The 24,448-nt window shown below is 37.6% G+C and overlaps 2 protein-coding genes across 2 annotated transcripts; one reads left to right on the forward strand and one right to left on the reverse strand.

Annotated features, from left to right (window-relative positions):
* Positions 1–37: 37 nt before the first annotated feature.
* Positions 38–20,448, reverse strand: LOC110039835 (mitogen-activated protein kinase kinase kinase kinase 5-like). The gene is made up of 32 exons (XM_020744986.2): positions 19,995–20,448; positions 19,815–19,872; positions 18,439–18,529; positions 17,759–17,823; positions 17,297–17,352; positions 16,067–16,114; positions 15,310–15,352; positions 14,931–15,003; positions 14,086–14,137; positions 13,874–13,953; positions 13,655–13,717; positions 12,221–12,302; positions 11,340–11,477; positions 10,824–10,914; positions 10,297–10,352; positions 9,840–9,889; positions 9,671–9,740; positions 8,797–8,991; positions 7,947–8,009; positions 7,451–7,538; positions 6,419–6,501; positions 6,241–6,301; positions 5,958–6,036; positions 5,370–5,416; positions 4,828–4,931; positions 4,186–4,283; positions 4,042–4,115; positions 3,314–3,379; positions 2,754–2,846; positions 2,226–2,296; positions 2,003–2,058; positions 38–1,909 (listed from the first exon to the last, which is right to left on the reverse strand). Exons 1-32 carry the CDS (start codon positions 20,094–20,096, stop codon positions 1,819–1,821), a joined length of 2,487 nt encoding a protein of 828 aa, XP_020600645.2. The 5' UTR covers positions 20,097–20,448; the 3' UTR covers positions 38–1,818.
* Positions 20,440–23,782, forward strand: LOC110039839 (cardiolipin-specific deacylase, mitochondrial-like). Its single transcript, XM_020744989.2, has 2 exons — positions 20,440–21,190; positions 22,479–23,782. Exons 1-2 carry the CDS (start codon positions 20,486–20,488, stop codon positions 23,067–23,069), a joined length of 1,296 nt encoding a protein of 431 aa, XP_020600648.2. The 5' UTR covers positions 20,440–20,485; the 3' UTR covers positions 23,070–23,782.
* Positions 23,783–24,448: the final 666 nt, after the last annotated feature.

The raw sequence follows: 24,448 nt of genomic DNA on the forward strand, positions 1-24,448 counted from the left end.
AGACAAATTAAGTCTCCAGAATTATAATACAAGAAAATCACAGTTTGAATTAAACGTTTATTGTATTAGATAACTAAGCTGCCACTGCTATGTACATATTATCAGTAAAAATATATTGCCCAAACAGATTTATTGTACATTAATTAAAAGTACAGTCAATATTTATTGACATTATTCATCAAAAGTGACTCAAGAATTCTAGAAAAATTTATGCAAAAGCTCAACTGACATGTCACAGTGTGTTAATTATTCATTATTTAAAAGTTTACAGTTTTCCTAGGTCATTTAAGATAATCATTTAAAAATATGATCTATTCTTAGCTAGCTTGTATTGTGATGAAAAAATACTCTTTTCTAGTCAAACATGAACAGAAAATCCGTCTAAATCTTCACCAATTGTTCACGGCTTATCGTCTGTATTTTTGTTTCAATGCAATACTAGAGATTTCTTTCGTTTTAACGTGGCTCAAAACAGTTTCCAGCACTTGGATTTCGATGGGTCATTTATAACTACTCTTTATCTCTTGATGCTGCAATCATGGTATCAAAAAACTGCCCAATCATTGGCTAACACGTTGTTATAATATTCGTGACACAATGGCTTACCATAGCAACAGTATGACCTGCTAACACCATTCACTATAGCTTTGGGGGCTTATAATTCAAAAACGGCACGGTGAATTTTTTAAACATATTATTAAATTTTGATAAGCAGGATAAGACGCAACTTTTGGCAAAGTTCAAAAACATTCTGTACATGGGTTCAGAGCCACCTTTAAGTTTCGAAAAACATAACAACGTGTTCACCAATGATTGGGCAGGTTTTTGATAATATGATTGTAGCGTCAACTGATAAATGGTGGTTACAATGCCCATCAAAATCTAAGTCTTGGTAATTCTTTCCAGCTTGGAAACTGTTTTGAGACAACTTAAGACAACTTTGAAATATATACTATAAAAATGAAACATGTTCGTCAAAGGAAAATGAACAATTGCTATTTATCCGTAAGGTACTGTCTTATTTACAGATGAAGCACTCGGTCCAAATCTTTCAAAAAAGATTCCGATAAAAATTTTCACGCCACGCACGACCCCAGGTCTCCTTCGCAGCATACAGTAGGGTTGTCACGCAACGCGTGGGGAGAAGCACTGCGTGACGACCCAAGTGACGGTTGCAAAGAAGGCTACCATGAAAATACGTCTCGATCCTCTCCAATGTCAACAATTCGTGTTCCTTTTTGGTTGAATATTACCTTTTGGGTATTTTTTTACCTTTATAAACAAGTAGTTCGAGAATTCCTTTGATTTGAAGGTAGTCTTGTACAACGTGTACAAAGGCGCCAATATAGGGCATAATCAATTAGGGAGCCGTGACCACACGGACCAATCAGAAGGCCGTTTTTCTACATTCCATTTACGTGTCACCTTGGACCTAGTCTCCTCTCTGACTCTATCGTGACACTGCTCCTTCATATCTTTAGGACTTCTATTTATTAAATCAGCCTTGTAAGAATTCAAAAATATTGGTCATTGAAGATCACTGAGACAAATACCCCATGTTAATTGAAATGGTAGCCTCGGGCTTAATTCTATTATTTAAATACTTTCAACCCATCACGTTACAAAAGTTGAAAACGAAGGACCATAACATAATAAACCCGATATTAATACCGATGTTTAACAAATCTAATTCAAAGTAGATTGCGTTACTATATTGGCTACGTTATACTAGAACAATTTGCCCCGGCGGGGATTAGAGATCCCCCACGGGGTATGCACCATAGTTGATATCCAGTTCCCCAGAGGAGATTCAATCATTCATCTCTGTTGATTTCTATTGCTGGCCAAAATGTAGAGATTACATGGCGCATTCGGATGATCTGAAGGTTTACTTTCAACCACTGCAATGCTGGGTGAAAAAGGGGAAAAAATATGAGATTAGTACCGACTACCTAGACATAACTGACTGTCGTGTTTGTGATTTTCATTTTTTTTTTCTCACCTCTCACATCCCAGAAGTCTAAACGTGCGCCGAGGGTCGTTCATTTCGACGTTGATCTAATGAAAAAATGTACTGCATTAGAAAACATCGTGACTAAGCAACAAACGACAGCTTGCAAGTTAGTCCCTGTCACGCAATGCAGATATTCGCAGTTGCTGTTGAGGTCGTCACGCAAAGTTTCAATTTATTCATTACAAGTCAGTATCACAAAAGAATGTCCTACCTTGCCACTGTGAAGACTTCTCCCTTGTAATCCATGTTCATGAAAGGCAAGCACGCTACCTTGTAAACAAACTGAAAAACAACAACAACAGGTTGTAAGGGACTAACTTCATGATGATACCTTTGGAAAACTGTGAGACTACAATACAAGGCTCATAGTAACATTTTTGGGACTAAACATTCAAGGACTTAGTCAAGGTAAAAGTAAGGTCTGTATAAGAGCCAAGTGGCCCATCAGGCCGGAGCTTATCCCGGTTGCTGTAACATGAAGCGACCAGGAGTATATCTAATCCCCCCTGGATGGGATGCTGGTCCATCGCAAGGTTACCCCACAGCCCCCAACAAAACACAATGTTTCCGGCTAGGGCTCTAACCCGGACCACTCGATCCAGAGACGAGCGCGCTACCGCGCCCTACGCAAGCCAAGAGTGATATTCTATCTTTTCAAGGACACATAAAATCTTGTCCCAGCCATTTCATAAGGAAACGCTTGAGTTAAGTTCATTTTATCACCGCCCTGTATACTCACCTACAGATTCTGGTTTGATGTCAAAATGAATTTCTGACATTTGTCTTCTAAACTGTTTGGTCTTCCCATCAAGATTCACAAACCTAACCATATCTGATCACGCGAGGTAAAGGAAGATAAAACATCTCATTCTCATTTAAATCCTCATTACATCTCCATACATAACAAAGCTAAGATAAAAAAACAAACAAACACACAAACAAAAACAGAACAGAACAAAACAAACTACTTTACTGCAAGTTTCCAGAAGATTTGTTACGTTTACCAAACAGGTTTTTGATGCGCATTTATTTATCTGGATGACTTGAAACACAGGAGAGTAAAGTGTCTTGCTTAAAGACATGGAAACTTTACTGGATTCCGCCTCAGAACAATAGATTCCTTCGCACTGTTGTTTAATGACTCTAATAGCTTTTACGTCTGTGGATGAAACGCTAGTGTGTGACCATTCAAATGAAAGCTATTGAATTTTGAGCGTTGACACTATGGAGGTGAAAGTGTTTAACTTATCATAAACCCTGTAAAGGTACTTAATACTGGCAGAGTAAAAGGAACGGTACTATTAAAAGCTACAAGCACGGTGTCTTTTTCCAGGTGGTCAACTGTATCAACCTCTAGCTTCTTTCCTACAAAAATAAAATAAATAGTAGAACAACAGTCAAAAAGCTATTTTCAGCAAGAGTATAAAATTCAAATGGACTTCTGAATGTGCAATCGGTAAGAAATAGAGCGGTTTTTAATTAGGTGTCGAACGTAATTTCATTTGCATAACTTCGCTTCGCGATTGGCTTAAAAAACTCGCGCCAAAATTTGTTGTCCAATCAGCAGTAAAGCCAAGATGCTTGAACACGTTTTCCCGCGCTTTGCGTCAGCGACATGTTTGCTTGGACTTTTGATTGGTTCAACGGATTGTCTGCCTAAAGAGCGGTTTTCTATTGAGTGTCGTAAAACCAAACCCAAACTGATCACTCTAGCCAGTCACAATGGACACAGACAGCACAGAGAACCAATCAAAACTCGAAGCAAATACACGTAGCTGAGAGCGCGGGAAAACGCGTGCGAGCGAATCAAGATTGGTTTTGGTTTAACTTCTGATTGGATGAGAAAGTGGTGCGTTAAGCCAATCGTGTAGCGTAGTTGAAGCAAACAATTACTTTTCGACACTCAAGTGAAAAGCGCTCTAATTTGAACAAAGTGATAACTTTGGTTTTGATTTCGAGATAGTCTACTCTATTGAAAAACCGCTCTAACACAACAGAACGAAGACAACATGAGCCGACCACTTTACCTTCAGGTAGTTCCGTGAACCAGTTGGACAGAGAATTCAAATTAACGCATTCAAAATGAAGGCTACCATCGGATCTAAAAAAGAGAAGCAACATAAGTTAAGAATTACTTCCAGAGGTCAACTTAAGTTGAGCACTGTACTTACAGTTGTCTTACTCCAACACATATCAGTGGATATTCCAGATCTTGCTTTATGAGTGGCTCAAAGAGTGGAGGCGGTGATGGAATATCCACATCATAATACTGCAAAAGAAATGCCAATATGAACGCTTAGAACCCGTCCACACTGCGCCGGAAAAATTTGAAAACGCAGCTTTATTTCTACGGTTAGGCCTGCCGTCCAAACCAATCCGTCACGAAAACGGAGCTTTTTGAAAACGCTCTTGAAACCGGAGGAATTTGAAAACGCCCGCTTTACTTTTTAGTATGGATTGAAAGCATTTTAAAAACCGACGCTTTTCGAAAACGATGACATGACGATAATTATATTATTTCCCCGCCAGAGTTTTCCTCAAGTACAACTCCAAAATGATCGGTGATTGTTGCATTTTCAAATTTCTCCGACATAGTGTAGACGGAAAACATTTGATGCGTTTTCACTCTGAAAACACCGAGCTGCAAAAATCAGCTGTGGGAGAAGCCTTCTTTAGCGTACTTCCAAATATGGTAAAACTACGTATATCGCAGGATATCATAAAGACTTTATGACCATATCTAGGCATCGTGATAACTTGGTGAAACTCATAATATCGTGGAATATCTGTATTAGCACAGAACTGAAGATTACCTGGACTTTCATAAATCTTCCCCACGGTTCATACCACTGATAAAGAAAGACACTCTTTTGAACTGCCACACAAAGGTACACTTGACTGTTGTACGGGTTATTCACTAACAAGAATAGAATGAAACAATGAAAGCTGAAATCTGACAGTGTTATCTATAATGTACACAATTAAGTAGTTTTACTCTCCAAAGCTGACCTGGTTTAATTCTGAATAATGACACTACCCTATTATTTGGAAAATGAAGTAAACACTTTCCGAGAATAAGCAAACAGGTATAAAACTACAGAATTAATTGTCAATAACGTTCAGATCAGGCCACATCGAGAATTGTATTCCTAAAGGAAACGGACGTGAAAAATGAGCTCCTGTTTATTTTATCTAGCGTTACTCTTGCAATTTACACTTGTTTGGTTTAGCGGTGAATTTCTTCGCACTCTAAAACACGTGACACGAGGCAGGCCAAAAGGGCCTTTTGATTACTGTAGTCGACATCTTTATAGGGTCGTTTTCTGTCTAAGGGGTTCAGATTAAACTGCCTTACCAATACAGCACTTTGAGCAGCCTCTTGTTTCTGAAATTCTATTGTTCCTTTAAGAGAAAAAAATATTATTTTCAACATTTATTATAAAGTAAAATGTTGTGATGTGTATGTTAGTTTTCTATAATAAATTTTCGAACTTCACTCATGTTTTTCTTGTTCTCGTTCTTGTGGCCCCACTTACATTGGTGAGCCAAGTACAGTCGAACCTCTCCACGATGGCCGCCCTGGTGACAGAGTTAACTGGCCATTGTGGACAGGTGGCCGTTGGAGGGAGGTTAAAATGAAAATAAATCTCTCAACTGGGACAAAACTATGTGGCCGCTGTAGACAGTACAGGAGGTCGTTGCGGGGAGGTGGCAGTTAATAGAGGGTTTGACTGTACATGTTTTGAAGTACACTGAAACTTTAAAACTTTATATTTTGCATGCTTTTTCTAGCTAAATCTGTCGATATGGTATCAAGTGAATTTCTCAATTACAGATGTAAACAACAATGTCAGCAATGATTTCCTATTGATTTAAATAGGAGAGTTATTTCCCTACAAAGTAGGCATGAAGATATTCCAGTGACTGTTCTTGAGGCACTTACCTTGTTACTGTGGCAAAGAATGCCTGTTGTCTGTCATGAAGAGTTTCTAAATTGTGCATATACACACAGCTGGGAGACCCTGCAAACCCAAGTAAGATTACGTATGATCATCAGCTAAAATCTCCTAACAATTTTAATACAGTGACAAGAAGACAAATGATGAGAATAAAGAAAATAATCAACTAAGAGATGTTGTCTTAATTTACCCACAAATTCTTAGAACTGACATTAAAAGAACTATATGAAAACAAATGGCAAGAATTAAGTTTCTGATCACGGTTACCTTGAAGTGACACCATCACATTTTGAAACACTGACAACCACGTACACCTTTTAGCACAAACCTAAAACAAAACCAAACTTACAAATCAATAGGAATTGTTTTACATTACTTGCAAAGAGAACTTTGGACGTTCAAGTTTCATGACATATAACCCTGCATGATGCAATAACATCGTTACCTGTTCCATTTCTGCTTCATGTAACTTTTCACTGAAGTTTAAAGAATAGACGCCTTCCTCTGCTCCTATAATGATGTTTTTTTCTACAGAAGACAAATGAAGCAAAGAACTTACACACTTTTTGGTTCTTGTTCTAAAATGAAACTTCTAATCCTCACACAAAGTGCCATTAAATGTTTGCCACCAAATTAGGGCATTAACAACTTATGTGTCAGCTGTTGGTTGAAAACTTATATTTTTTGGTACAGCTTCATCTTTGCAACATCTATACTGCCACACTTTGTAAGGCATGCCTAAAACCTGTGTGATCATGTGTTTACAATTTTCATGAGTTGAGTTTGAGATTGAGTTTTAAATAATGATGATAAATAGATTTATATAGCGCCAGTATCCTAATATTTAAAGACGCGTTATAATATCAGCGAAAATCTGAAAAATTAATAATCTAAAAATTAAAAACATTAGTGCAAAAATAAATTGCAAAAAGGCTTTTTTAAAAAGAAACGTTTTGAGTCTAATCTTAAAGACAGACACCGACAAACTATTTATTTCAAATGGTAGAACATTCTATAGAAGAATCTTGCACCATATGTTTTCAAGATATAAGATGGAGTTAAAAGATGATGTTTGGATAATGAGCCTAGTTGACGTGATGGAGTGTAGGATGTAAGCATATCGTGTATGTAAGATGGTGTTTTGAGTTATACTCAGAATGTCACAAGAGTTAGAGTCAGCAACTCAACACTTATAACTCAAACGCAAACGAGAATCAAACAAGAATCATACATCTAACATGTAACTACACAAGTATGAAACTTAACAGAAAGACACCTTCCCAGTTATGTGCAGTTCACCTCTTTACAATGGCCACCCTGGGTCAGAGTCATTGGCCATTGTGGGGAGGTTAAAATAAGAACAAATCTCTTGACTAGGACGTAAATATGTGGCCGTTGTAGAAAGGTGGCCACTGTAGGGAGGCGGCCATTAATGGAGGTTCAACAGTATTTAGTAATGTCCCTAAGTTCTTATTACCTCCTGAGTGAGGGTCCACCCAGAGTCCAGTGCAGTAGATATGAAGAGGACATTCATTGAAAATCTTTGAAAAACATGTTGTAACTTGCTAAAATGGGGCCAAAAGAGAGCAATGGCTTCATATTGACATAACAATAATTATAACAATGGTAATACTTTTTTGAATGGCCTCCAACAGTATCACTAAGATCACTCGATAATTTTGTCATCTTTGTACAAAAACATTATATAAATAATTTCAGTCACTTAAGATTCACTTAAACTGGAGATAGAAATCCAACACAGACACACTGTAACTGTTTGGGGTTTTATTTTGATCCCTTTTCCATTCAACCACACCCTCGCAGCCTGTCTCTGTTTTCCTGTTCTTTTTCATAGTTTCAACGCTCTTCCTCCCCAAATTGCCCCAACCCACAATATACCACTCCCTAATTCCACCAGGCTTCTGTTCAGACCTTGCACCTGACATCTAAGCAAGTTTTCCATATGCACTTACAGACGCCTTCTTTGCAGCTGAAAGTCTTCCTGGATCAGATGCTCGAGCTCCAACAGGAGGTTTCTAAATGATAAGAGAAAATACTGTTTTACATGATCAGGAATGAAAATTCCTGTTCTTGTTTCCTGTCTGTTCCTTTAGGAACAAGCTCAACATTTCCTCAAATGTAGATGCCCAGGCCTGAGTGTTACTGAGGGGCAAAGGAGGCAAGAAGGCACTTATTTTTTATTATTGACTTATTATTCACCCAGCTTAACATTGAGTTTTTGTTTAAGGTTGACATTTTATGTCACAGAGAAACAGCTTTGTAAAATACAGCAGAATCCTGATTTTTCAAGTCCTTAATTTTTTCAATCTCCCAATTAATCAAAGCAATTTTTGTTCCCCTTGCAAAAATATAGGGGGAATTTACCCTAGATTCTTCAAATGTATGGATTGTTTGCACCAATTTTTCACTGCCCTAGGAGGTTTGAGAATTCAGGATTCCCCTGTGCCATTTAGGGTGTGCAGAAAAGGCCCCACTGCAGGCATCAGCTTGATACAGCTCCTAATGAGGTATGAAACCCTGATGAGAAACACCTCTCACACGTAATGAGCCATTTTTAAACAGGACATCTGTTGTTGGGCTTCAATGTAGGCATGTATCACTTTGCCCACTATCAATAGCCTGAACAGGAAAATGCTTTTTCTTAAATTTCTTGTGATAGAAGTTGTCCCTTTCTGTATCAAGCCCATCACTGGTCTACATGGTCGCAGCTTTTTCACCTTTTCCAAGGCAATGTATTTTCCCCTGTTTGACACCAATAGTTGAAAACCAATTAAATTTTATCATCAACTGAACACAAGTTACCGGAGGAGGTACGCTAGGAGGTGGAATCCTGTTGTGTGCGTCTACGTCTGATAATTTCCTTGGATTTGCCTGTGGTGAGTGTCGTCCAGCCTCTTGAGCACTGGCAACTCGTGACACCTTCAAGTGCATTGGCTTCGGAGGAGGGACTGGTTTCATACTTGCTTGTGGAACTTGGTAATGAGAATTCCTGTTTAACTGTAAGCGCAAAAACATGGTATTATAATCTTGTTGTGAATACAGTGGAACACCATGAAGCCAACCACCAACTTGGAACCAAAACACACACTAAGGTGGGTGTTAGTAATGTACTCTCCTGCTGGCCTTGTTGAGTTGCTAAGTGGGTTAGAGTGACAGTGATCTGATTTTAGTCATGGGTTCAAATCCCACATTAGTCAAAGATTTTCCATTGGTTTAATTTCCTGCTTCTTTTCAAGGGGCCTCTGTCCTGGGGGATTCTATAGGTAGTATATTTGAGGCAACTTCAAATATGTGCCATTATAATTATTTCCACTTCACCCAAGGTTGTTAGTACTACCAAGAACATGATCATAAGGTGAGGTCCTACCATAAATTAAATAACTAGTCAGAGTCAAACTTCCTGTATGCTAACACACTAGCATCTAGGTGTCCACTTACAAGAGATTGACAACCTCATAGCAACATGGGGGTGGGGCACGGAGTAACATAAAGGGACAAATGGAATGCCTTCCTAAATCAACACTTTCCACTTTTGAAACAACAAACGAAACATACACAGGCTTTTTAATCTCCCAAGAAAATGTTACAAATTAATCCCAACTTTGACAAGTTGCAATGGTAAAGTAAGTGTCAATGTAACCACTGGTATATGTATTGTGCATGGAGAAGTACAAACCTTAGGGGGCAGGGGTGGGGGCTCATCATCTGTCTCAGTGAGAACTTTCATTGTTCCGCTGTCATCATCACTAAAATAATGAACATTCAGGGAACAGTCATCTTGTTTTCAATACAAATGAAACTTAGGAAAAAAAGAAAACTGCATTGAATTCATAATTCATATTTACTTGTTCATACTGATGTCTCCATTATGTACTTCTTGTGGTCCATTTTCTGTCTGTTGACAAAGACAATTAATTAAATAAATAATGAATATCAGTAGTTATCAACACAAATACGATAAAAATGTTTGGGCTGAAGAATTGGAAAAAGACACTTGTACGGGGTCATACTATCCCCTGATTTGAGCTCCACTTGGATACCAAAGGGGCAAGCATTACTATAGGGGACTTCAGATCTGAGTATAAGTTCGAGGTCTTGTACAAAAATGCCTTTCACAGTTCTAGTTTGCAGGCACCACATTATGATGTCACATACCCAACTCACCCCACGAGCTACTCTCTCTACCTAAAACCAACATGAAGAGTGAGGGCTCTGGTTGTGTCACTGGTTTGAAATTTGAAAATTGCACTCGTACTTAATCTTGCACTTGTAGTTCTAAAGCTAAGGAGGTGCCTGTATTACCTGATGCTGCGGTCTTGTTTCCCTGCTCACCATTGGCTCTACTTGCACTCCATCCACTATAAAACAAACAACATCATGAGATATGCAAAACATTTACTGTACACAAGTCAGAAAAATGGAATCATCTATCTCTAATTCTAAATTTAAAGAGGCTAAATGGCTAAATCTTAATGTGTGGTTACTGCTGCAGACAAAAACATATGATTACGACTGTAAACATACAGCTTTAGGAACAGTAATATTGTAGTAATGTGGTGGTCACATCTCGTTAAAATAGGAATTTTATGAAATTATTAAAAACTCTACACAATAAGATAAATCTTAAAACAAAGAGCTGCATCACAAAGAACTGCTTTAGCTAGATCAAAATACATACATACAAAAATATCTTTTATTAAAAGTGTCTGGTCAGTCTAGTGCCAATAGCACTAATTGGGGACACAGATAATACAATATATTGCATTCTTCTATTTATTGTATTATTGTATTCTCCTATTTAAATTTAAATATCTCACAGTCCTACTTACATTTTCCTTCAGAACCTGATATACTGCGTCTCCCTTGAATTTTATTATCAGGAACTTTTCTGGATCGTATTCTTGTTAAGACCTGAACATTCTGCAACAAAATTAGAGCATCTGTTGAACATTCCTGTTCAATTAAATACTGTACAAATATTTTACCAACCATTAAATTATGTTATATTTATGCCATAGGGTAGCCTGCATACATTTCGCAGGCATTTCAAAGCACCTGATGGCAACGAAACCGCAAGTGAGTGCAAATAAAATAAGGAGCAGGGGGATGTCTGCTATGCGGGCTAGCCATAGGGCTTCCAAGGTAGCTTCTCATCTGATGGGAGGGGCATTACTTCTAGAGATTTCATGTTAAGGAGGCTGGCAATAAGCTTTGGCATTGGCTTTGGCAAGTCAGGTCAAATGCAGTCTTCATCTTCTTTGTCTCATGGTTCTTTGTACTGTTATTCATAATGATAATGTACAGCACTTGACTCAATTTTGCATACAATATTGACCTCACTTTACCTCGTCAACAGGGGCTGTATCATCGTCATCATCATCATCTGGTTCTCCAACACGGCCTTTCTTATCTGACTTTCTCTTGAATAAGTCTAACAAATCCTGTATCACTGCGCGGGTGTAACCATGGCAACAAAAAGGATGCTGCAGTAGAAGAGATATAGACATTGTTAAAGTAAGGCTACATGTTACATTGTGTAGTTTCATCACCTGTGGTTAAAAAAAAATTGCAAATGGTAACTAGAGTAAGCACCAATGACTCCATATTTTCAATTTCAATACTTAATTTCACATATGAAATAATAGCTTTGACACCTAATGAGTAACCTGTTCAATTTATTTCCTTTTTTAGAGCACCTTATTTTTTGCGTGCTTTGTTGCTCTTATTTGGACATACAAAATTGGATGAAAATATTGGATGGGGGTGGTTTTAACACTTTTAGAGGTAGACTGAAAAGGCTTTTTTAGCATAAATTGAGATCTTTTAGCTTTTAATTGTATTTCTAATTGTATTTTATATCATGCCATAGAAAATACAGCCAATCAAAATACAGGAAAGCCATTGCATATTCGACAGTATTACACCAAACCTTCCTATCATGCATTGTGTGTATGTTACATTGATTGGGTTGGCACATTATAAAATAGCCATACAACAATCTCTTGTGGCATACCATGGAATATCCCACCTGTTACTTGTATTCTCTTGGTGTACATGTACACACTCTCCTAAAAGCTTGTCTGTATACCAAGAAGATACAAGTGCCTCGTGGGATCTTCCAGGTATACCACTCGAAAGTGTTGCATAACCAGTGCACACAAATGATTTATACACTGCACAGAAGACAATGCTCTTGCCAATAATCTGATACAATAATAAAACTAACTGTTAACATTTTGTCAGCTGGGGGACGCTTCTTTGGATTTTTCTGCAGAACTGATTTGATAAAGCTGTGAAGTTCTGGTGACCTGTAAATTGGAATGAAGTTTCATCACAATCAACATGTACTAAAGAAACAGTCTAAGCATCACAGGTAGCCTGCGAGCAGGCTCACGTGGGAGCACAAGCGTTGGAGCATGAAATTGAGCGGCGAAGCCGTGAGACGAGAAAGTGAGCCTGCACTGATCTCTACAAATTTTTTATTTCCACCCCAGAAACCGCAGAAAAGAATAAGTCAATTAATTTTCACTGGAAGTATGAACTTTGGCAGCTCAGATTTCTTGGGAAAATTGTAAAATCGTTTTCATAACAACATGTAAGTGCGATATCCGCTGTTGATAAAGTTTTGCTAAAGAAAAACTGTCAAAGTTTATGTCTACTAAGGATACACATTTGACTCCAAGTAATCTTGCTTTGGCAATCTGGTCTTTGACGATGCTGGTAAACAGGCAAACGCCTTTGTGTTGTTTCGATCACGTATGTTTGTAATATTTAACTCTTCCCATATGTAGTTGGCAACACGGCAAGTACGTCTTGATTCATTAACATACTTTCAACTGCTATTTCCTGCCCCTCTTTAGTTTGAAATTTAACCAGAAATAGACAGGAACTTTGTTAAAACATCAGTCATACATGCACTCAACTCTTCCTCTGACTCCAAATGTGGACAACTTGTTTTTTATTGTGTGGTAAATTACTGACTCCATGGTGATTTAATCTCTCCTCATCAAACATAATAGATTGACAGTTTTCTCGCCTTTCCCGCTTTTCGACCAATGGTATTTCACTTCGCTCAGACAAAGCAGAAATAAAAAAATTACAGAGATCAGGGCAGGCTCACTTTCTTGGGGTCTCTTCACCAGACTCCTTCCCACCGCATCGCTTTGTTCTTTGCTGCTCCCGCGTGTAACACAAAGGTGAGCCTGCTCGCAGGCTACATCATATGGTGAAAGGCAAAAGACTTGTCTCTGTATTGTTACTTCTCCTTGGGGCTTAAAAGAAAAACTTTAATTCCAGCTTGCCCTTTTGGACAATCAGCTCTCAAATTTTGCTTGGGCTGGGCAAGTCTTAGTTTACTTCAATCTTTTATTTTGCTGGCAGACAACTTGCCTGGACCCTTGACCATCAGGCAAGTGAGCAAAAAAAGTTATTTGCCCGGCAGGAAAAGCACTTTTTTCGAGCCCTGCTCCTGGATTAAAGAGTAGTAAATCACAGACAATCTCCTTTCATTTCTGAGAGGCTATTCATAACAGTTGGCTGAACTCATTCACACTCTTAAGTAGAGACCCACTGTGAGGGTTTAATACTTGTAGTGGTAAGTTGGAGCCTGCTGTTTGCCAAATCCTCTTTGCTTCTTGTAATGATTATGAACAATACTTACCATTTATCCTTTTCTTTCAATGTGGGTGGAACAAAACTTCTTTTTCCTATATTGTACAATGCCCTGTCACAAACAAAATGAAGAAAACATTGATCAACACCATTTAAAATGATAAAATAAAAACAATTGACAGACCTAAAGGCTTAACAGTGCACTTCAGCTGTTTTGAATGTATGTGTTTGTGAAAAGTTCATCAAATGCCAAAGTTGATGTGGTTACCTCATAGGATGCAAATCAAACATGGGAGGTTGTAGTTCTGCCAGTTCGATAGCTGTAATCCCGACGGCCCAGATATCACACTAGAAAAACAACAGCAACAGCATGAGTCAGCAGTTACTTGTGTTTTTAATCTGTACCTCCACAGTGGGATTCTTTCTGCAGTTAAAACTTGTCAAAAGTCAAATTTAATATTAAAGTTTAATAATACAAACCTTTAAGTCATATCCACCTAATCTCTCTACTGCTGCCATTTCTGGTGCCATCCTTTGAATGACAGAGAATTGAGAATGGAATTTAAACGCATTCATATTATCCATATAATGTAGAGACATGTAAAAATATATAAAAAGTGCAACTTTGATCCACCATACAATGTACCTCAGCTGTAATACGGGAAGAAAAAAAATACTGATAATAATGAGAAGATGATTTTCTCTGTTAGTGACACTGTAGGCATAATCGGAAAAATATCCAGAAATGAATTCTGTCAGTACTTCAGTATACTGTATAATATAGACACAAGTGTTTTAATGGAAAATATACTACTTGTAAAAAATGCATACAAGATTACCACCAGGTTCCCAGTGGTGTATTTTCCATATCCTCGCTAGTGAGGATATTGATGACGTCATTTCTCGCTTTTTCACATTTGTCTGTGCAAATGGTCAGTTTGTCCATATAATTAAAAGAAAATTACACGGTGGCTTGAAGATATGAATTATTTATTTTCTTGTGTTGAAAACAATATTTTACTCACTTGGGGTACTTGTTCGTAAAAATACAAAATTCATATCTTCACGCCAGTTTGCAATATCCTTTATTAAAAACTGGATCATTGGATAATGTAATTTGAGAGATTTCATTGGCTTAGCCATCATGGATTATGAGTGACTATACCATGCTCTACAAATATGGCTTGTTGGCTATCTACCAAACTCAGTGATTATGAGAAAGATGACAGCCAACACGTGTCATTGACTACCTACCATCTCATATCCAACACATGCTCATGGAATAATTGTTAATTATAAATATAAATCTTTAATCCACAACTCACCAATAAGGGGTTCCTATAAACGATTTTCTTTTTGTCATGGTCTCTGATATTCTTGCAGCAATGCCAAAATCAGCTGTTGGAGGTAAAAAAAAAGTTACATTTTAAGATGTTTCAACCAAATATCACAACATGCGAGTAGCAGTGGCCATGTTTTGAGGGTCTCAAGTTCTTTACAACCTAGTGCTCTGGTTAATTATATATTACAGTTAGATGAAGTCTGCATATGAGCCACATGGCCCATCAGACTGGCACTTATCTCTGGTTTCAGTAGCATGAAGCGACTAGAAGTATTTCTTCTCTCCTCCCCAACTCCCCTCCCCTGGATGAGATGGTAGTCCTTCACAGGGACAAATTACAGTACCACTAGAATATTACTTACCAAGCTTAATGCTTCCTTGGGATGTCAAAAGGATATTTGCACCCTGAGGAAAACATTTTATAACATAGCATTAAAACACCATGATCATATTTCCTTGAATCAATTTCAGAAGCATAAGTTACATGTGGGATGTTAAATATTGCACACAACATTTCAAATCCAACTCAAAAACTCAGCAATAATTCATAAAGGAAATACAAAAGAAATGAATGTTTAACAAGTTTCTTTAAATTTGATAAGGACACGGCTAAATTTTACAGCCGATTTTCTCCAGAAAAAAAAAAAAAACCCAAGGGTTATTCTACAGATGAGGCGATCTACCGCAAACGTTTTTGAAGCTGTTCAAAAAACTTACAGGATGTGTTTTATCTGGTTTAAAACACTCGGCTGCACCTTGCGTTTTAAATCCAACAAAACACTCCTACTCCTCTTTTAAACATTACTTTAAGCTAATAGACTTTTCCCGTGTTCCAACAAACAATGGTGCCGTGTCGAGATCAGGGTGGACAAAAATACAGCAAATATATGAAAATGTCCACCCCAATTTCGCTCTCACTGGAACTATCGTTCAAACACACTGAAGTGGAATGCGGGAAAGGTCTATTGACAACAACAGAGCAAGTTAGAACATTTTAAGCTTAAAAACTTTCACAGTCTTCTGTGTCATTGATCTCTACAAGATGCAGTAAGGTATAACAGTATCATTTGGTTTGTTCATTATATAGCTTGTCATAAATCTTTGGAATTCTAACACTACCTTGATATCTCTGTGCATTAAGTTTTTGTCATGTAGATATGCAAGACCCTATGATACAAAGAAAATGTCAAGAATGCTTTACCAGTAAAGATCATTATATAGATGAGAGTTCACTTTATTCAATAGCCCATGGAATAAGTATGTGTAAAGGTTCAAATCTAAGATTGATATTGGCTTTAGTCTGGCATTGCGAGTATGATGATTAGATATTGCAGCTAATGTAGATTTTAACAGTCTATCACTACCATAACATCAACAACAGCATCAACAACTTCAATGTTTTTAACACTTTTAACCTAAAAAGCTTTACTATTTGGTTGATAATCATTATATCTATTCTCCATTATGATATACATGACTGTATATATGCTATTACACGGTGACAAGAAGGTATGAATTTTATGTTGGAATGGCAAGAACAATACAACCGCAGTTCATATATGAATTATTTCATATAAACTTCACATCATTTCACTCCTCACGGGAAGATATGAACTCAATTAAGTGGCCTCGCTCCCAATGTGTGGCTTCATAGCTCATTTGGTAGAGCATCGCACCGGTATCGCGGAAGTTACAGGTTCGAATCCCGTTGAAGCCCTGATTTTTTTTCAGGCTTCCTCTTTCCAATTGCTTAAATTGGAAAATTTACTGCGATGATCATTCTTCACTTTCATCTACAACCGCAGTTTATATATGAATTATGTCATATAAACTTCACATCATTTCACTCCTCACGGGAAGATATGAACTCAATTATTTCATATAAACTTCAGATCATTTCACTCCTCACGGGAAGATATGAACTCAATTAAGTGGCCTCGCTCCCAATGTGTGGCTTCATAGCTCATTAATTTTGGTATAGCATCGCACTGGTATTGCGGAGGTCACGGGTTCGAATCCCGTTGAAGCCCTGATTTTTTTTCAGGCTTCTTCTTTCCAATTGCTTAAATTGGAAAATTTACTGCGATGATCATTCTTCACTTTCGAGTCAGATATTGTTGTCTTTGATATCTTTGAGCCAATGTGTAATGTTCTTTTTATTATATGGAGACCAAATATCTGAAATTGCCGTTTTATTGCATTTTCAATTAATCGAGGTTTCTTTTCTAGGAAACCTTCTACTTGTACAATGTTTTCTTTTTTGTGTTCTCTTTCTCAATTTTTTCGGAAAACTCATTCACAACTTTGAAGAATGGTGCACCTTAGACAAAACTATTATTAGATACACACCTTCAGTGTCTCAACACAAATAAAAGAAATTTGAGGCTCAGAACAAGGGCCAGTAACTGTATAAAGAAACAATAGTTTAATTACGTGTCAACGGGCACAAAAGAAGCAGGGTACTTTTTCCGTGGGAGTTTTCCAGGAGCTAGGGAAGGACATATTATATAAATAGATACAAAAATTATAAATATCACAATTGGCCATCACTCCTCCTCCTCCTCAATATTGAAACAAATATTTGAAATAAACATAACATGTACTTAAAAATCCTGACTGGCAGAAAGCAGACTGTTGGCTATTTACAAAGGCAACTAAGGTGCTGAACCCAAGATCACTAAGATCAAATCCATCTAGTGGCAAGTGGGATGGCTTAAACCTACATGTAGGACCTCCGAATTACAAGACAGGCATCCAACACCACAAGGCCATGCTGTCTCCTTAAATTTATATAATTTTTTTATAACTAACCACAATAAATGTCCTGAGCTGATCCTGCTCCACAGAACTCCATGGCAATCCATAGCTTATCCCTCCTAAAACAGCAACACAATTAACAACCCAGTATTTATGAACGAAGCAGTTAAAAGGGTTTGCAATGGTCACCTACAAATTGTGGAGGTTTAAAACCCCAGTCAACAGAAGTATATGGCTAACGTGTTTACATCCTTTTTGCCACCCAATTCAGATCATGCAATGATTTATTTGGGAGGTTACGATTGTTCTGTTCATACATACTCCCTTGTAATCAGTTGCACGAGGCAAATTGCACAATAAATTGTATCTTCCCAAATGAATCATCACATAGTGTAAATTGGGTGGTAACAAGGATGCAAACACATTAGCTGAATCAGTCTATTTTGCACCATCCAAGTTCACACCCAGAGTTTCAAGTCTGCACCAAAATGCTAACCAAGCTCACCCCAGCATTCCCGGATATTCACACATAAAGAACGAGAAATAGTCAGTTACAACAAAGCGGCTGTCTGGTAAACTCTGATTTTCTTAAACTTATGGTTTGCATCAAGACTTACTAAGACAGCGTAGGGAGAGACCATTGTTGACCTGTCAAAAAAGACGTGCAGTACTAACTCAGACGGTGCAAACTTGTTTAGGCATGAAACCTGTTACTTCAGCAACATGTAACGTACCTGATATAGCTGCCTATGTACTGAATGATGTTTGGATGCTGACAATTCTGCATCATGGCAATTTCTTGCTGAATCAGTTCAAAATCATCTCCTAAAGCAAAACAACAAATAAAAGTAACAGAAATATCAGTAATAATTGATATTATCATATGACCTGTACAGCCCTGCATGCTGTTTCCTTGAAAAACCACAAGAAAAAAGGTCCTATGTGAGGGTCCCATGCGTCAAAGTGATAGGGCTGGAAAAACCCACATGACCCTACTAGAAGTGAAGCAAATGCTGCCATGCCTGCATCCTTGTTGTAGAAAAAAGCAACAACAACAAAATCAGGTCATGTCATAACATGCTTATCGACTGAGTGAGGTTGGGCCGACCTGAAAACATTTGGCTCTTGGTCAGGATACATAGAACTGGCTGCACTCACTCTCTGCATGATGTCCTGACTTCAAACCAAGTATTTTTCTGTCTGCCTTTCAATCAATAAGTACATAAAATTTGATTGCCTGAAGTCTTTTGCTACTCTGATTACTTTTTTATTATAAAACCAGACTGAATTCAATCTCTGGATTGAGTTCGATTGAATTTTTTTTTACTGCATGCAATTAAAACTTGGTTCCATTTTCAGTTTCTGTTTGCATGACTATCCAAGGAAAAAGCTTGACTAACACCATTGTTCACGAGAGGAAATTTATACCAGCTTGATCATAACGTCATATTGCCCTATATTAAAAATACATTTAATTTTGAGTGCAACTCATTAACATTTCAACTATTTATTTGTCCCTATTTCAATTCTGTCTAAAGTTCCAAAGCTGCCTGATCTGATGTGCATAGTAAATATTTCAAGGTTTGCTCTGCTTGAATTGAGACAGGATTAAGAATTAAAAAAAAAACAATTTTTAATTACCCTATATCATATATCTTAGGTACTGTAGAGTTATCAAAAGTAACATTTTGCTGTTTGCTATTTGCGAATGAGAGGGAATATTGACCATACTGGCGGAGTGGGTCAGATAATTTACATAAAATACGTCAACAAGTTGAAGAATTACGGACTAAAAAAAGCAACAGAGAACAAATCCATTTAAGAATATTTGAAACAACTAAACACGAAACGGAACGGAACAAACTCAGATGAACGTCGACAACAAATAATACCATGTTTGGAGTTGATGCAAAGAACATCAAATGGACAACTGTTGACATGACACAATTTAAGATCGATCACACACACAATTGAAAGATCTTAAAATGAAAGGAAATGATTTCTTGAGTTATATTGCTTATTGGCATATTGCTTTGAATTCAACAGAGTGTTGTGCAGTGTAGAATAACCACTAAAACTTAACAAGCGGTAGACATAATCAGTCACTTGCCTGGTTCAACTTTGACAACTTTTACAGCAGCAAGTTCCCCAGTCGAAATAACCCTAGCCTGAAAATGGCGGTTTAATTTCGGTCAGTAACATTTCAAGATCAAATAAAGCAAGGCTGGAATATTGAAGATTAAGCAAAGCAGACGCTATGCGGGAAATAAATCTGATATAAAGGACAAACCTTGAAAACGTCACCATACGTTCCTCCTCCAACTTTTTCGATCAAATCAAAAACCTTCTCCGGGTTTCCCCGCTGGATGTTCGCTCGTAGCGGTACGCTCATGTTGAACTCGCTTTGTCTAGTTTTTCGCCAAGTTCACTGAAAACATCACGGCCGCTAGTACATTGATTCACCAAGGACAGTCAACTCGGCTATACCATTGTCGTGTCTACGGAAAACCTGAATTTGGCGGAAGGATACTTGTGACTCACGGTGGTCATATCCGCTTGACATACCCACGGCATTCCTGCACTCGGCACATCACGAGTAAGGGACCGAATAATTATCGGCTGGAAAAGTTGTCACGAGATATTCCGATGATATTACGAATAATAACGACTGATAATATTGATCGCACGATAACAAATCGACTTATCTTGTGACGCGTAGAAACAGGCTTGGCCACTTAGCTGTGGAAATTTTCGTTTATGCTTGTACCTTCAGCTTTCTAAATGTGTTTTGCAAGCAAAAGTGATATAATTTACCGGAGATTCATCTTATCTTCATTTTTCTCGAAAGGATGGGGCGATATAAAGGTCTATGAACGCCTGTTGGAAGCTCGAAAGACTGTCACGGATAGAACAAAATGTAGAAATCTTATTCCTTCGCATTGTCCTGTCGAACTAAAGAAATCATGGAAAACGGAGTCTTGTTACATCGCAGAAGGACAATTTACGTCCCCTTTAGCCCAACACTTCCCGGGCCTGTTACCTAAAGAAAGCGAAAAAGCTCACTTTCAGGTCATCGTGCCAAAAAAATGGCCGCAAACTGGACGAAAACCGGCTTGCCTCCATCTTGCGGGCACGGGAGATCATCATTTTTGGCGAAGGAGAAATCTAATGGCAAAACCTTTGGCGAAGGAACACGGCATTGCATCGGTACTATTAGAAAATCCCTTCTATGGCGTGAGAAAGCCTAAGAACCAACTTCGTTCCAGCCTTCTACATGTGGTAGACTTATTTGTTATGGGTGCTGCGCTCATTTTAGAATCAGTTGTCTTGTTAAACTGGTGTGAACGCCAAGGGTATGGCCCCTTGGGAATCACAGGGATCTCAATGGGTGGACACATGGCTTCTCTTGCATGTACTGCTTGGCCGAAACCACTGGCTATTGTGCCTTGTTTATCATGGAGTACAGCATCCTGTGTCTTTACAGAGGTAGCTTGCTAATTAATATATTAGTAATTTAATACTGGACGGGGTTGAGTGCTAGCAGAGTGTCATGACGTGCTAGTGGCAAGCGATGAGTATATCAACTGATGATGCTGACGATACTGCAAATCACTGGCAAATCACAACATTTGTAATAGCTGAGTTCAATGATTGTTTTATCATTCATGATCTTTTGTTCAAAATGAAGTGGGATGCAAGTGCTGCCTTTACTTTGTTACATTGTCAGGGAAAGTACTGCTCAGGTGCAGAATGCTATTTGCTTTATTATAGTACACAATGATGCACATGGACACGCACTTTGAAGAGATATAAAATTAAAAAAAATTGAAATCCAGGCGATTGCTTATTTTTTGGTAGCCTGTTCCAGGCTCTCGGTCAATGGGGACAATCAAAAATGCGGCCGGGCGACGAGCAACAAACGGAGTCTGGTAGAGAAAGAGGGGCGGTTGGTCCTTCCCACGCCCTCTCCTTTTTTTACCAAACCCTGCTCATCCTGCGCCCGCTTTTTCGATCATCCCCACTGACCGAGAGTGTGGGACAGGCTAATTGTGTGGTTCCAGAAAATATCTCCACCAAGGATGGTTATTGGCTTGTACTCACTTCCCCTGGAATTTCCAGTTTAGCTTCATACTTTCCCTTTAAGATTTGGCTATTGAGACCCGCCCAATCCTCAGAATTTTCAATGGCCATCCTTGGTGTGGGTACAGATATTTTCCAGTCCTGCACATTTTACTTTCTTAACGCTGAAATGAAGTTGTTCAAAGTAGACCTCCACCTATTCAAAGTCAAATTTGCTTAGAAACAATTTTCCCACCAAAATGCCAAAAATCTGCAAAAATTTGTGTGAAAAATGTACATGTACTTTGTTCACATTCCTTTGTATCTGGAAGATTTGGAGACCCATACACAGAACAGGAGATTCAGCCTGTATTGAGGAGAATCTCAGATAATCTGGGAGGGTTGGCAAAGACTCTTTTGTGATACACATTGTATCACCTGCACAAAACAAATGGTAACAATTTGGTGCACTCTTTTGAGCTCATGTGCTTGTACAACTCAATATTGTGAAATACTGTTTATTAATTATTAATTAATTTTTAATTAATTAATTTATTAATTACTGAACTTTGGGAAGTACAATAATTACTTCTTGTTACTTGTTTTCTAGAACCATGATTGCTGAATTCCAGCACTTACAAACTTGTTTGCAACAGATTAAATCAAGGAATAATTGCCGACTGGATAAATGATGGGATTTCTATCTTCTTTTCAGGGTGTGATGAGCAAGGCTTGTTGTTGGAATACTTTAGAGCAGCAACTTTCAAATGAAGACTACAGGAACAATTTAATGGATTATATTCCCATCAGTGGAGCTATACTTACCAAATTTAATGATGATAGTCTGGGAAGAAATTTTGTGAGAGATTATTCTGATTTGGAATCGTTACTGGAAAAAGAAAAAAGAAATTTAGACAAGAGTGGATTCCGAACACTTTACCTCCAACAAGAAGATATCTACAATGGCTTAAAGTCTTCTTTTTTTGAAAACTTACCCTCAGTTCTAAAAACTATCAAAACCAGAAAAGACTTTTCAGCAAAATCAGAAACGGTAGATTTCATGAACTTTGTCATGGATGAAGCAACGCATCTTCAAAACTTTCCACCACCAGTAGATACCAGCTTGGTGCGGTTTCTGGTAGCAAAGCATGATGCGTATGTCCCACGAGACAATGTGATGAGCCCATGTGACATTTGGCCTGGTTGCACAGTGGAATATATTAACAGTGGTCATGTTGCGGCATCATTAAACCACCAGGATGTATTTAGGAGGGTAATCAGTGATACTCTTGGACAACTTTCATGATAAGCTTACAGCTTTCATAGGTGACATCAATCTCAACTGATATTTTGGATTGAAGTCGTACGAGTGTCTTGTAGGCAGGTCTTTTGTGTAGCTTCATAAAATCTTTGCTCTGAATCAAATTCTTCATAATTCAAAGTGAACGCTTACCCTCAGCTTGTTTGAATGTACTATTATGGTATGATGTTCTGCTCAGTGTAGCAATATGTTTACATAAGAGATCTGTTATATTATACTTTGCACAGTGGTTTATGCATGGGTGTAATATATTCAGAACACAAGACAGTATGTTTTACTCTATTTCCTAACAAAGTGAGAAGGTTTAAAAATAAGATTTACATGTTGCTATTGATAAGAGTGTTTTGGTGGAATTTGAGTAGTTTTGCAATTAGATGAATCGCATTCTTATAAGTGTGATTGTTCTCAATACAATGTAGGTCTATAATTGGTTTTAATTTTGTTGATCTCTGTGACTTTGGTATTGATTTCTTTTTCTATTTTGTTCAAATACTTATAGGGCTGTAAAGATATTGTTTATATTGTTTATATTTTGAATTTTTGTACATGCAGTAAGTAAATCTGACATGTGATTGACTAAGTTGCATGTAGTGATAGACAATCAATAGTAGCATGTATGTGAATCAATCAACTGTTTAAAGTGTGGCTCATGATTTTGTTTAAGTTCAAAATAAAATTACAGTGTTTTGTGACCTAAATATTGCTATTACCATTTATGGGCTGGTAAAGTTTGAATGTGAGGCATTGACCACTGTAAAAGGGCATTAATTGAGCCATTTGTATTTTTAAATAACACATTTAATTGCCCTTTCACCTAATTTATACATGTCTATCATTCCACAGATTCATAGAGATAACACAGGGAAGCTCTGGAACTGACACTGCTATTTTTTTTTTTTTACTGTTTAGTGACAATTTTATGGTTACAGTTTGCATATTAGGAACTGAATAGGACTGTTTTTGGTGGTTTAAAACATTAGCATCTTGATCCCGGACACTCAATCAATAACTCATTGAACACAAGAGTGAGCAGCAGAGCAATTTGTGTTTTTTTTTTGTGTTGTGTGTGTGTTTATTATCATTCAACCATGGAGTTGTCAAGCTAGGGCTTATTGAAGCAAGGCAACATTATTAATTAAAATGTGTCACGATGACATTGTAAGTAATGGCTCAAAAAGGTTGGCGTGATTGTTAAATTTTATACCATCGTATTTTCTCTGTCTAATATTTTGTTCAGTACTATGTACATTGATTTTTCCACATTTGTTTTTGTTTATTGTTTTTTTGAAACATTTTCTAATACTTCTGGGTTCAGCAAGCTTGACCTGTCTTTAGTTATCAGTCCATGTGAAAGGAATAATAGC

This window comes from Orbicella faveolata, unplaced genomic scaffold (genome assembly GCF_042242905.1).
Source record: "Orbicella faveolata isolate gen_17 unplaced genomic scaffold, um_ofav_v1 contig_27, whole genome shotgun sequence".
Classification (NCBI taxonomy): Eukaryota; Metazoa; Cnidaria; class Anthozoa; order Scleractinia; family Merulinidae; genus Orbicella; species Orbicella faveolata.